At 46.5% G+C, this 14468-nt stretch overlaps 2 protein-coding genes across 2 annotated transcripts in view; one reads left to right on the forward strand and one right to left on the reverse strand.

Annotated features, from left to right (window-relative positions):
- The window catches only part of LOC144170243 (leucine-rich repeat flightless-interacting protein 2), a 49978-nt gene extending 37948 nt beyond the window's left edge, over positions 1-12030 (reverse strand). The window contains exons 1-2 of the mRNA XM_077699903.1: positions 11588-12030; positions 8274-8383 (exon numbers count right to left, since the gene is read on the reverse strand). Of these exons, the coding sequence (XP_077556029.1) occupies positions 8274-8351 (78 nt within the window). The 5' untranslated portion in view covers positions 8352-8383; positions 11588-12030. The remainder of the gene's footprint in view (positions 1-8273; positions 8384-11587) is intronic.
- A 170-nt stretch (positions 12031-12200) lies between these two features.
- The window catches only part of LOC144170241 (uncharacterized), a 31893-nt gene continuing 29625 nt past the window's right edge, over positions 12201-14468 (forward strand). Inside the window, exon 1 of the mRNA XM_077699898.1 lies at positions 12201-12417. Coding sequence (XP_077556024.1) covers positions 12340-12417 — 78 coding nt within the window. The 5' untranslated portion in view covers positions 12201-12339. The remainder of the gene's footprint in view (positions 12418-14468) is intronic.

Raw genomic sequence — 14468 nt, forward strand, 5'->3', positions numbered from 1 at the left:
GAATAATGACAATTATTTTTAGTTCTGCTATCAGCGACAGGCTAAGGGAGCTTCACATTTGTTAAAGGGACACTGAAGTGAATTTGTCAAGCTCCCGTTTTTGCTTGCACTGCGTAGACTGGCTCAAATTAGCACACTTTTCATCGTTTATCCGGTTGACAAATCGGTAATTATTTTACAAAGCGCGAAATAAGAAAAACTACCATGCGCGGTTTGCGGCGGCCGCACCAACTAAGGCTGTGACGTTGGGAGGAGGGGCGCCGTGATTGGACGATGCCCAAGGTTAGCAATCAAACAAGTTTCGGTTTCGGTTCTGTAAAACATAACCAATGGCGTTGTTGGATGGACATTCTCAATATCTCAGTAATCATCGTACCGCGCTTCTGCCATGTTGTCGGCTGTAAAATGCACAAGATAAGCCTCCCAGGACGGCTTGTAGTCGTAGCATTCACTAGCCGAGACCTACGCAGTGCATGAACGCCCTCCGCGTACCCGCAGACGCCCAAATGTCGTGCGCTTTTCCCCCATATTTGGAGCTTGCCTCCCTCATGCCTGTATCGTAAAAAGCGTGTTCGCACCAGGCCAAGGGTCTGTTCATTCTGGCATGTGCCCACTGCCTGCAAGCAGTCGGTGCTTATGGCAACAGCACGCCAACGAGAACTCGCTAGCGCGCCAGTGCCAGCCTGCGCGCGTTTTGTGAACTAGTTCGTGTAGCCATGAACGTTGCGGACCAAAAAAAGGTGAACTCAATATAGAAAACATCGGCGGAAAACAAAAAAGTTAACTTACGAAAAAAAAAAAAGCATGTACCCACGGGGATTTGAACTCGTGACTTGCAAAACACTTGCGGTGGCATATCTAGCGCGTCCCAAACCACTCGGCCACGGAGCGGGATGCGAAGGAATGGCTAATATAGGGTATATATTGTACAACCGGTTTACACTTTTATTTAGTTTTGGCATTTCAAGCAGCTTAGGTGACTATTTGTTGTACTGCGCTCGTGCAGAAAGCGTCGCCCGAGTTTCCACAGTAGCTCACGTCTAGCAATTGCATTTCGTAGACGGAAAAGCGTTCGCAGATGCGTAGTCGTGCTCCTGACCGCTGTGCTTGTTCGCCCAGCGCAAAAAAGTGCTTTCCGCGCCCTAGTTTTACGCTGTACGGTAAAAATATCAGTTGATTTTATTTCCTTAGTACCTATATTGACTTCGCTGACTCTTCTCCCGCCTTCAAGAGGCCTTATATTTTCCTACTGGCGTACCAGTCAGCGAAGCGTCGCATGTGCGCTTGTGCAGCGCTTGTGTGAAGCGACCTTGACTTGGAGCTAGATACAGTGTACAAACAAACCAAGTAAAGAAAGGCACATTCTTCCATTCACAAACGTGTCCTGGCTTCGTTACAACTAAGCGAACGAATTGCGACCAAGCAATTTTTTTTAACCTCCTGGACTGCGACGACCCGCCGGCGGCCGACGGACGAAACGCTGGGCCGACTGACTCTGGGGCTCTTCGATTTACACTCTCGGACTCACCGCGGATAGTCCGCGGGTAGTCCGAGGATTCCCCGAAGCCTTAGGGATACATGGGAAAATCGAATGCCGGACTGCTTCTCGGGGAGTCCGCGGTGAGTCCGAAACTGTAAATCGAAGAGCCCCTCTGTTGGCCGGGGAGCCGTGCAGTAGCGCCGCAGCCAATTGCCAGCTCATCCCCTCCTGACGTCACACGAAAACGCCACATAAAATGGGCGAGCGTAAAGAGAGGAGGACAGCATTTTCGAATTAGTTTTTCTACTAAATAAAATCGCGTAAACGCGCCTAGAGTGGTCGAAACATGGCCTGGGGACTCCGGACTACAATTTGCGCTAGTAATCCCGCAATGTTTACATATCACTTCAGTGTCCCTTTAGCAGCAGCGTGAGGTTGTCACCCTCCATTCTACCTATCAGAATTGGAGACTTTCTCACTGTCTTCCAGTCTATTTTCCGCTTGTTACTGTTAACTCCCAGGGCTCCAGGAAGGCATATTCGGATGATTTCAATCATTTATGTTTCATTTCCATAGGACTTAGATACAAATAGCAATGCGCTACAATTGGAAATATCGCACAAATTTTTTGGTACATTTCAAGTAACCATTTTTTTCCCCTTTGTTATTCTTTTCTGCCTGTTTGGCCTTCTTTTTCTTTTTTTTAAATCGTATTCGCCTCATTCAATCCAATGCGCGCGAAGCCCCAGTAGTAGGGTGACATCAGTACGGGGCCAGACGGGGCCATGGTCCGGGCGGACTGGTGGCGCCCTCCGTTGGTGCAGAAATAAAACGCACGCCGCGCGCTGTTTTTGAGTTGCAGATTTTCTTTCTGCACCCGTCGAGGGTAACGCTATGCACCAAAAAAAGACATTAACAAAATAAATATTCATGTGTACACAAGGGCAGTAACATTTGGAGGCCTGAGATGGCTGCGCCAGGACAACGCCACACATACGCAGGGTCTGCAGACAATCGAATTCATTGGAATGAAATGCCACCATACACATCCAGTTCACTATGGAGGGAAGAATGGATGTCTAAAGCCAAGGGGGTCGCCTGAGGCACTGTTTTACATACGGTGATAGTGCTAGCAGCTGGGATTAGCAAGCAGCTGTTCAAGCATTACAAGAGAAAAAAAAAAGAAAAACAGAAAAGAGGAGTCGGTGCCAGGGAAACCACAACCCCTGTCTGCTGTACAGGCGCGCAATGTGCAAAGTTGCGGGCAGTCTATTGGCGTGTGATGATGCTTGCATGCCCAAGTGTACTTATCGAATGCAATCTAAAATGATTTCATGCTCTCTCAAATAAAGCAAACGATCTTATAAAAATGTCCGTCGCAAAAGTTTTTGTGTTATGAATGGGAACAGTAGCTGGAAGGCCGTGGACAGAAGTTTAAGACTACACCACTGACTTGATCAAACGGCCAAACTACCAAACTGGTGGTATTCTTGCGTTCGATAGCGGCTATCCCACTGGTGCCATGCACACTTCTGTACAGTTGTTCGCATCATGAGAAATGCCTTGAAACAATGAGGAGAAAATGAGGAAGAAAAAAGTGCTGTTTAATTGGAAATATCTGAAGGATTAAAACTTCTTGTGTGGCATAATGTTAAAAGAGTGCCCAGGTACCTCTGAATGCAGTGAACATGCTAGCTGCCTACAAGGTCCCATTCAAGCTGTAGCAACATTATGGCACTGTTGCAGGCATTTAAAGTTATTTAAAAGTTTGATATGAGAGCTTTCTTAAAGATGTCATGCAGACAAAACACAAGTTTGTTTGATTCGAAAGATTTGGTGTTTTATAGTACCCCCATTGCTTGTCCGGCAAGAAAACGATGCTTTATTCACTGAGAAATTTATCGATTTAAGTTAAAAATTTGATTGTCCCGCCAAATCGTGTGTTTCGTGACATCTGCCATAATGCAACAAGGACAGATCGCCGGAGCGTTGTACTCCTTTGCTGTTTTTTTTACCATAATTGCACCTGGCTTTTTTTTCTTTTATGGAGGAAAGTAATCATTTCATAAAAGATGGGGTATGCTCGACAAACAGCGCCATGTAAGATAATGTCACTTACACCAATTGGCCTGTGTCGTGTGAGACAACCCCAAAGCGCCGAACTGCTGGGCAGCTATAACAAGCATAGTGTGCGCAGTACCAAAAGCAGTGCGCATCGTACTTCTTCCGTTGTTTACCCTACGATTCTTACTGCTATAAAATGGATATGCATTACACTTAAGTTAAGCAAAAATAGCTCATTCTGCAAGCTTATAAGCCCTTCCAAACTGGCGTTTGCTATTGCCGGCTTTAGCCAATCACACGGCTGTGCATATGACTTCATGTGTTTTATTGCAGGAAATAAGCTAGTGATTCGCATGGCCATTACCTTTTTCCTAATTATACAGCTTACTTAAGCGAGGTTTACATTAGAAGTGGTGTCAGTAAGGTTCTAATGAGACAATCTTACTCAATGCTCTTCAATGGGCCTGTAAGGTATAATAAATAAATAAATAAATAAATAAATAAATAAATAAATAAATAAATAAATGAACCAAACTTGTGTTTCGTCTGCATGGCTCTTTTAAACAGCGTGTGCTCGGGCTGATAGCTAGTGTTGTGCTTACATCTTTCCTCGAAAATGAATGGCTGTAAAAAACGACAACCTTGCAAATGCTGAGTTACTTTGTTGATTTTTAAACGTTTTTTTTTGCCTGCAAGAAAAAACAGGAGCTGTTTGCCATGAGCAAAATTGCGCGTTACAGGGATGAAGTGGCTCGGCACAAGCTGGCAGATTGTAAAACTTAAATTTCCACTGCACTGTGCAAAATTGCAGTGCCCAATAATTTTGCAACATCTGGCATTAATACTCGTGTATGTGTGAGCGAACAAAATAAGTGCCAATTTTATACACATATAAAAAAACGGAAATGACTTGTAGATGGAGCAATACTGAAATTAATGCTCAAAATAAGACACTAAATATCGGGGCTAGTATCCTGCTACTTCTCAAATTACTGCCTGCAATTAAAGGGTTACTTCTCTGCCCCTTCTAGATGCGTATTTCCGACCACTTTTACCTTTACTGGTAGTCGTATTGTAGCGTAATGTAGAGGTTTGCTACTCGTAAGGAATTAGTTTAATGCCAGAACTAGGCTTAAATCACAGCACTAATGGCGATGCCAGTATCGAGCGACACACACAAAACGAGTTTCCTCTTCTTTCACCTCCATTTGCCAGAACAAGCACATCTGGTTCGTGCTGTGGTGGGATTGGCGGCATTGATAGTCATCAGTGTAGAGCTCCTTTATAGGCTGTCGCTGAATCGATGGGCCTTGTATGTTTCTACAGTTACTTTTGTATTAATTTATTATCCCATACATTAGTTTACTAAATTAGTTTTACATTTCAGTTGGTTACCACATGACTAGAGTACACCAAAGTAGCCCAATAAGAAGCCAGCTCGAAACCAGGCATTTGTTGACGAGACAAGATTTTTAAATGCGAATGCATTTCTTAGGCCCGTACTACATGGAGCGATTTCGCCTGCGAATTCGCTCGTGCGGCAAAACCACCTTTTTTCGTAGGTGCGGCAAAGTGCCAAACATTTGAAGCGGTTGAGCAAACGCCGCTCGTGCGGCGTGTGCGGCATAGAGAGGAGCACAGCTCGGCACCACTTGCACGCTTGGAAACCAGATGGCGTTGCTTGTATGAGCGCGACAAAAGCGCGGGCACACCAAAACGTTTGTCTTCTCTGCTGTGTGTGCGTATATTGATAAAGAATTGGCGATTCTTATATAAAACCGCAAATAAACTTATATTTACCGCAAACCAGGCACAAACAACTTGCCAAGAAAGTAAAATAAAACCACCCTTGATAAAATCACAACAACCTTTGCTGGTGGCAAACTTAATTCAGTCTGCAAACAAGGTGCATCTGAAATGCGAAAATCGCGGCGTTCGCAGGCCCCATGTAGACAACAATTCCAGGCATTGCGAACTTTGCAAGTGCGAATGTTCGTTCCAGCGGATTCGCAGGCGAAATTCGCTCCATGTAGAATGGGCTTAAGTCGAGCCATGTCAGGCACCGTGCGGCGTCCACGCGCCCGCAGGTGTTATCTCTCCGCTCTCACCCCCTTTCCCATAGCAACAGCTGCGAGCGCGCGCGCTCCTCCTCTCCCCTAGCAACCGGAGCAGGTGGTGCGGGCGGATCAGCGGCGAGTGAGTGGAGAGGAGGAGCGCGCTCGGGCGTGTGAGGGCGCTCGCATCGCGGGAGCTTGCCGGAGCTCCCGCGTGTGTGGGAGAGTGTAGGCGAGGGTAGGCGCGGTGCTTCGGTGCTTCTCCTCTCGACGCTCGCCCCACTCTCCCGTTCGCTCGGTCGATCCTCAGGTGAAGAGGCGCGAGGCCGAGACCAAGCGGCAGCGGCGCCGGGCCGATCCCGGTGCATTCACATTTCCTCACGATTCCTTTCGGGGAGGTGGGGTGAATTTTTTTGATAATGACCACTTAGTGCCTCAGGAAAAGGGGCACCATCGAAAGTTTAACACAGTAGCCACTCAAAGAAACAGCAAGAACTGGTCACAAAAATAGTGGATTTAAAGACATTTTTTGCAGTTACCGCAACTGCAATTGCAACTGCCACCTCAGGATGATGATTGTAGACTCAAAAAATGTAAACAGTACATCTTTTCAAACTAGTATATTCCCACATTTTGTCGGACGCCTAAGCACAGCAGCACAGGCAAACTGCATAACTAGTATTTTGCAGATGAGGTTCCTTATTTAGCCACTAAAACACGTTCCTTGTTCCTAACTTAACTGGCATCATAAAAAAATTCAGACTCGATCAACCAACATAATACAACCTACAGTAGCAGCTGATAACGTACAGATATGCACTTATGAGGGTTCTCTAAGGACAATATTTGATACGCCACGTCTTAAAGGTTTTACTTAAAACTAGACATAAACCTCCAGCGTGGAAAGTGCCCTGTGCTTACACATAGGTAATACGGGGCTTACATATAGGTAATTTGCATGGGGCAAAAGACCCTCCATCTGGAGGGTCGTCTGCTTTGCAATTTTTGTTCAATCGCCCATGGGTACATGCGTCGTGTGTGTAGGCATAAGTCTGCAGCAGCAGCAGCAGCACATATTTTTGGTATTGCTGTTCCCAGCTGCAGTGATTTCCACAAGCCGTTATGAATTTTCCCCCACCTTCTGGACCTTAGTACAGGCCGCAAAGCATGAAGAAAAGCCCACAATTATATCTCAACATTTGATAAGACTCATTCATGGCGAAGTGGTTGTTCAACCACTTAAGAAGCTGAGGAGCCTGGGCTCAATCACTGGAAATTTTGAACTGGTGAAAGCACACTGTTTATCAGGTCTGTGCTTGGCGGCACATGCACCATGTGCCGTTAAGAACACGTGGTAATGGACATGCGACTATGCGCATGCCGTAATGAACACATAGCAACAGACACATGGCGTGGCATTGGAAGACGTTGCTCACGCTGAAGGCTCGCTACTGGCTTCTCTAGAGGACAAAAACGATATGATGAGACAAACATTTATAGGCACCTTGGATGACATCATCTATCAGCGCTTCGTTCATCTTACTCGCCTTACCACTGTAATCATGGCACCGGATCCAGCCATAGTCGGCTCTGCTGTCCAGAGGATCCTGCACCGGTCTGACAGACAGCTGCTCTTCTACGCAGTGCATTAAATCACACATCTTTTCATCAAGCATGTCTGGATCGGCTCACCTCAGTAGTCTGCACATGTCCTAAATGAACACGGCAACTGTCTTATTTGGTTTCTGTACTCTCATCTGGGCAGCGAATTCCACCATTTCCTTCCTTTCACTACCGCTGTTAGTGGAGAGCAGATTCCACCAAAATTGTGGCCAGGTGGTCATTGAAGATTTATGGTTTTCGAACCAAGTCCTTGCAGCATCCTTGAGAGCCAAATACACATTCCTGAGCTTCCACCTGTTGTTCCACTTGTTGAATACCACAGCACTAGTTGAAGCTGTACACCCAATCTTCTGCGTCTTCATTCCTGTTGTCACGAAATGATTTCATGGTGCACGGGGCATGAAAAACCAACAGCAGGGCATATCCGGTTCGCTGGCTTGCCTTGCTCGCTGTTGAAGACATCACGGCCTTTGAAGTGTTGCAAGACCTAACTCAGGCTGAAGGCCTCTCAGCCAGTGGCTATTTTTGCGAACGGATGTAGTGTTGACGGGGTCCAAACTAGTAGTGAAGAAGCCTTTCAGATCAAAGCGCATGGGCAGCTACACAGCACTCTCCTCCAAACTGTCATGATAAAATGCAGCTCCCAGGCTGAAAGACGCTTCTTTAACAGGCAGAGTGGTGCGTAGAAGAGCGAGAAGGAAAGAGAGCCCCACAGCCAAGTCGGCTGAGCCGCTCGCTTTTCAAACAGAGAGAGCCACTTGGAGGCAATCGCAACACGCTAAGTTGGCTTTTCCCATTTCGGCGACAAGGGTGCAATGTATTTACGTAGCAATATATACTATAAAGACACACACACAAACACAAACAAATAATGGAAATAGCAAGCAGTGAATGCTTGCCAGCTTCTTCCATATCTGTCCGCAAGGAAGCCAGGCACCCTAGAGCCTAGCAGTTCTTAAGTAATTCATTCCGGGTCCGTTGCTTCTCGTTATGCTACTAGTATTGTAGCTGGACAGGACTCATCGATGAGGTCAAAAGATATGGTCACATACCTCGCGGGCGACCTGGTCAAGGTCATCAGCTGTGCTGTACAGCTTGGTCGGCAGTCTGCGCCGACCACCCGTCGCCATCTTGTTTGGCCGACACTTACATCCGTGCTACCCTGCATGCAAGAGACACGACTTAGATGAGAAGATTTTCTTTTTCAGTTTTCTGATGCTTATACTCAAGCCTTCACTTGGTGATTTCTCCAGCTCACCAGGCTATAACCAAAACACTACAACTTTTTGTTTGCACATCCCGTAATGCTAGTCCTGCAAAAAAGCTAGCTAGGCAGTCTGACGACACCCCACACTATTTGCAGGCAGATAAGGTGGCACTTGCACATTGTGGCACAACCTCCTGTCAGCTTCAGTACCGATTCCTGTTGGATTGCAGTGTTGGCATGCCACATGGAATCAATACACTAACAATCCGGTTCAGGTACCTTCCTGTAACACATCAATGAAGCAAGCGAAGCAGTGGTAAAATTGAAACGTTCGTTGTAATTAAAATTTCTTAGTGAATACAGCATTGTTTGTTGCTAGACAAGAGCTGAGGGAACTGTAAAGCACTATGTCTTTTGAATAAAAAAAGGTTCTATCTACAATCAATCAATCAACTTTATTTTCTTTGGAAAGGAGGAGTACAGGACTAAAAGCTTTTCCAAGTTTTGTCCCATCAGCCAATCAGGGAGGGATTGTTTGTATGGCAGTGCCTCGACAGAATTGGTCATCAAGCCCTGGCCTCTATAGCTGGAGTTTGGAGACTGGCAAGCTTCCCAAGGAGGCGTGGCCACTTCAGAGCAGGCATAGAAAATACGTGCACGTATAACCAACAAAGTTCTCCGCCATCTCGTTTGAAGCCGAGTGCACGAACAATCTCTGATTCTGCCACTGGCTGTCGCATACTGACGCGCGATAACACGGGTATGAGTCATTAAAAGGTGTATTTACGAACGAAAATCCAATGTCGGCAACGGGTACAGCAGCAGCTCGACCGCACTAAGCTTATCCAGCCAATTTCCAAATGTTCTCGTTCTTCTCTTCTTTGATAAGGCCTCTCCGTTAGCATTTTAAGCCCGGTGGCGCATACCCGCACAATAGGAGGCTGGCCATAGCTTTTTTTATCACAAAATTACTTCCGTAACTTGTGTCTCAAAACTTCCGAAGGCCTGTCACAACATATATGTGCTAGTGGTAAGGAGGCAAGACAGGATCTTGCGTTCACCCGCATGCATACCTCTTTTGACTGCGGCACGACCCTGCTGCTCCAGCGTTTGTTTCGGAAAAACGTTTTGGCAAGCTCCACAAATCCCGTGCCTCATTCTTCCCGATTTGTGTTATCACAAAACGTAATGCATGAATATGTATGGGGCGGCGATACGTTTTCATGGTTTTGGCCTTTCTTGGCACTGCTTGCTGCATGCGGTATATTTGTATTTACGACCCTCAAATCTACCAATATAGGTCAACTTGCCTTTACACTTTAGTGTCCCTTTAAAGGATGCAATGAAGATGGTAAAACTATGTAAGGCCATAGATGTAGGCATAGTGTAAAGAGATTTATCCTGCTGCAGGTAGAGGCAAGAAGTATTTTTGTATACATGTGACAAAGTGGTATTCAATATTACCCACTTTTCGTGCTTCCACAGATCAGTACCAAAAGCGTCAGTAAATACTTCATTTTCGTATGCTACTACTACTTCCAGAGTAGTTGGTCTCCTGTAGATTTTTATCCATATGGAAACAATGTGCAGTAGTATTTGTAAATTGCAAAATAGATCCTCAGAGCTGAAGCTTTTGAAACCACTGCTTGCAACAGCTTGATTTTACTATTCATGATCAAACTCAAGAAATTACACTTTTGCTGCTGCACACGCCTATAATTACAAAAGCATAAATGTTAAGCCACCGCATCAACTAAAAAGAGAAAGCTATGTACGTCTCATACAACACTCTGACTCAATATTTTAAAAGCCGCCTTATACATGATTCTAGGTCAGATCGGAGTACTACAACTTCTCGCTATAAAAGAAAATCCTGTCATATCTCTTTTCAAGAACAGCAACGTCCATTCAAGTTATCACCCATTAGGCAGTGGTGCCACTTAAATTGTGGTAAACAACCACAAGAACAAAATATGGCCATATAAAATTACAAATCTAGTATCGTTTGTCGATGCAACACATCAATGCTGCTTTGCAGTCTATAACCCTTAAAAATTTTCAAAAATTTTGAGCCATACTATTTTGAAAATACTAACTTTAATGAGACTGACTTATATTAAGAGATCTGAATTACATATGAAATATTCCTTAAAACTAGCTATACAGGTTTCCCGGAAGCTCTACTCGAATGCAGGTGCTGACAACATTCGTGTACTGTCATGCGTCTACGCAACGATAAAAGGTAATCAAATACAGTGCCAAAGTCTTTGCTATGTTCTAGTTAAACTGCACGTTCTCAAACCTCCTACCTCAAACCTCAAAGATCTGTCTCGTGTTCTTGAACGACAGGTAACCTTCGACGATCTACGCGACGCCCTTTGGCCTCTCGGACTGCGTGCTGTGTGTTTCAATAACATTGATAACACAAGGCTAGCAAGGGGCTTCCTGCAACGGCGGCCGCAATATAGCGTGCGTTGTCACAATACGATTGAAGGCGTTGCGACGTGCACTTGATTGAAGTATATTATGCTAACACCAAGGTTACCTAACCTCACCCACGCGACGCCCTTTGGCCTCTCGGACTGCGTGCTGTGTGTTTCAATAACATTGATAACACAAGGCTAGCAAGGGGCTTCCTGCAACGGCGGCCGCAATATAGCGTGCGTTGTCACAATACGATTGAAGGAGTTGCGACGTGCACTTGATTGAAGTATATTATGCTAACACCAAGGTTACCTAACCTCACCCACAGCGGCTAGCACGTCCCGCGATAACCTTAATTATAGTGCGATTTGATCACCTGCCTATGATGCTCGCACCAAGTCAACACGAAACAGCTACGGTGCTAGAATAGACCGAAGATAAACCAAAGGCGTGTCGCCTTTTGCTACACCACAAAGAAAATTCCGCGAGAAAGCTAACCGTGATCAATCGAGCACTCAAGACAGCAACCGGTGGGACGTTGGCAATCGTCTTATCACTGTCATCACTTTCGTAGGGCCCCTCTCTGGGAGCGGAAAATGCGGGCGTACCACCAGCGAACACAGAGCGTGATCGCAAATTGTGGTTCCGGATGCGTACAAAATTACTGAAGCTGGCACGGCATTTCGCAGACGATCTCTTGACGCATACTGGGGAGAGGAACCGAGGAATACTCACGACGACAGTATCGCACCGCGGCTGTCACGAAGCCACACCTTGACGCTACCTCGTCCTCCTTGCGCTGACCTGTCAGTACAGGTACGGCACCGGCACACGGACGTCAAAACACATGTCCTCATCGGCGCCACGAGGGGATTCGGCACCTTGACACGCTTGGAGGACTCTGGCTTGGGCAGCGGTCGGTCACGAATGCGGGGGCGACGAAAACCGAGATGCGAACTATCCGAAGAACACCTACGAGACACTTCGTCTAGTGGCCCGTGGGCCTCGATATGGACGGTAGCATCTTACGGCACAGAAATTTCACGCGTTAGCACATTAGAGGCCACAACAGTGCGAAGTCCACACGTGGTGAAGAATCCTGAAGGATCCTTGACGAAGATCACAACCGCGCAAGCGCCATGATTTCCCGGACGTCTCCAAATACAGCGCAAGATAGACCGGAAGTGCTTGAGCTAATTGCTACGATTTTCGTATCGAATGTCAGATTCGGTCATATTTATTCGTATTTAGCTTAACACGATCAAATTACGCGTGAAAATCAAATCGATTTTGTATATCACAGTGTGGGTGTGCGCGTGTGCAATCCGTGCCAGGCATGCTAACGGCAGCTGGCGTATGGAGGCTACGGTGGTGGTGACCGCGGTGTGAACGTGTGTGTGTGCTTGTGCGAAGCGGTCAAGTGAGTTACTGCGGGGAGGTCTACGATGTATTGTGCCGTGGATGCCTGACAGGAGTGCCCACCGGAGATGTTTAAACGCCTGAAGGAGAAAATTGTGGAAGAAGTGAAACAGTCCCCCATCCGATTTCCGCAGTTTCCTGGCCAGGTCAGTTTGTTTACGCGAAGGTTTCGGTGCTGTTCGTGCTGCATCGTTGTCATGGCTTCTGGGGAAGAAAAAAAAAGCAGGAAGCGATCAGAGTTTCGTCTTTACACCTGTGAGAAACGGACACGCGGGGAGGTGCCGCGGGCTCAGGTAGCCGCGTGGACATCGCAGAAAATGATGACATCATCTGACGATCGCGTATCTACCCCGGCGGTAGAGTGGCAGGGCAAAAGCAGCCACAATCGTGCCTTGTAAGCCACTGGCTGGGAGATAAGCATTGACATTGTAACGGTCAAATACGGCAGCGTTATCGTTGTTAGTCGTGCGTGCTGCACACGGTCTGCTCAGGTGCACCACAGTCGTAATTACAAGACCTCAACCGAAACTTCTGCGTTAGCTCTCACTGCAGCAACCTGCCCCGTCTTTTCGCAGTGAAATTGCGCAATCCCAGTGTGTCATCACATCCGTCTGGGACGTTTTCTGGGTCCGTGAGGAGGGGACCCACTCGTTATCGGATAGCTTGACAGCTTTACATCCTAAAGCAGGCTTTTGAAAGGAGATATTAAAGTCGGGGATGCGAGAAGAATGCACAATCTGTGTCAACTCGTTGGCGTTTCGTAATCTTGTGCCGTGTGAATTACATGGAGTTCCTGTCAACTACAAGTACAATACATAGACGAACTCTGCGACCGTGAGGTGTCAGTCAACCAGTCACTTCGGGACTTTGGTGGTCAATCATACTGTGGTCTAAATAGCAATCTTCTTTGGCAGCACAGAGGGAAAGGGGATATCATGTTAGCTAGTTTGCTCTGTTCTTCCTTTTGTTCGCAATTCGGTAAACGCAAGCTTATTAGCATATTTTTTCAATGTGGTCGCTGTAAAATGCCATCAAACTCGTTTTGGTCAATTACAATACCTTTCGTGCCACCGCATTGTTACTCCATCTAAAGAAGGGAAAGTAAATTGTCATTGCAGTTTTATTGCACCAGAAGCTGTGGGCATGCACAGTGGTGTGCCAGGCTAGTCGTGGAGCAAAAAGTCTCAAACAAGTGTGCGTGCTAGTGAACCACTGTGTAAGGGACATAACATGTTGGTGACAGTGGGTTGGGATTGAGGTGAACGGGTTGAGGGGGGAGGGTGCAGAGGGGAGGAGGTCGGTGCAGTCCAGCAACTACATGGTGGGGGTGAGGAAGGAAGGGAAAAGTGGGGTTGGGCAAAAGGATCGTTATGGTGGCATGAAGGGGTGTGAAAACCAAAGGACTACTGGGACTATTGGGTGCACCACTGTTTTGTATGGCTTTGAGATACACAGTGAGCAAACCACCTGGAAAGTTGCTGATTGAGCCAGGCAGAGGTCCCCTTAGAGGAGCTCAAAGGAACAAGAAGTTCCTAATAGATACAGAAAGTAAGGACACTCCAGGCAGTTCTCCCATGAAGCAGCTCAGGCTATTCCTACCTCATGCTGACACACACTGCCGTGGTATTGTGAAAGAAACTGTCAAAAAGTTTTCCCAGCATACAGGCCCTGAATGTCATTCACCATTTGTCTAGAGGCCCCCAGCAAAATGAGTAACTTAGGTGTGGCAAGGTTAACTTGCTACGGGCATGAGAATGGATAGTCGAGGACACATGGTGTTGCATGCCCTAAAGGCAGTCAGTGAGATGATGTTGATGGAGGGCGGCACAAATTTCACAACATTATTACAGAATAGGGAGCACTACAGTAGTGTACAGTGTTCCTAGTGCCGCAGGCCTGCATGGTTTTGTGATGCAAGACATGAAGCTAACGGTTTCGCGAACCATGGTGACGGCGCCAGCCATGTGGACTGAAAAATTGAGGTTATGTGACAGCATGAGGTCCAGGATGGGGATGTGAATTTTGTGGAAGTCAACTGAGAACCATTGACTTTGTAAATATGGAGTGTATGTGACTTCTTGAGGAAGAGTGACTAAGAGCGAATTTTGATGCATTTTGTGCACAATGACTTGCTGGGGCCCAAGGCTGTGTGTCGGTAATGTACACTTATTACCACTGTAAGGTGGTGTAGTCAAGT

The sequence above is a fragment of the Haemaphysalis longicornis genome, unplaced genomic scaffold (genome assembly GCF_048455015.1).
Source record: "Haemaphysalis longicornis isolate Haplotype H1 unplaced genomic scaffold, Haemaphysalis longicornis Haplotype H1 scaffold_2, whole genome shotgun sequence".
Lineage (NCBI taxonomy): Eukaryota > Metazoa > Arthropoda > Arachnida > Ixodida > Ixodidae > Haemaphysalis > Haemaphysalis longicornis.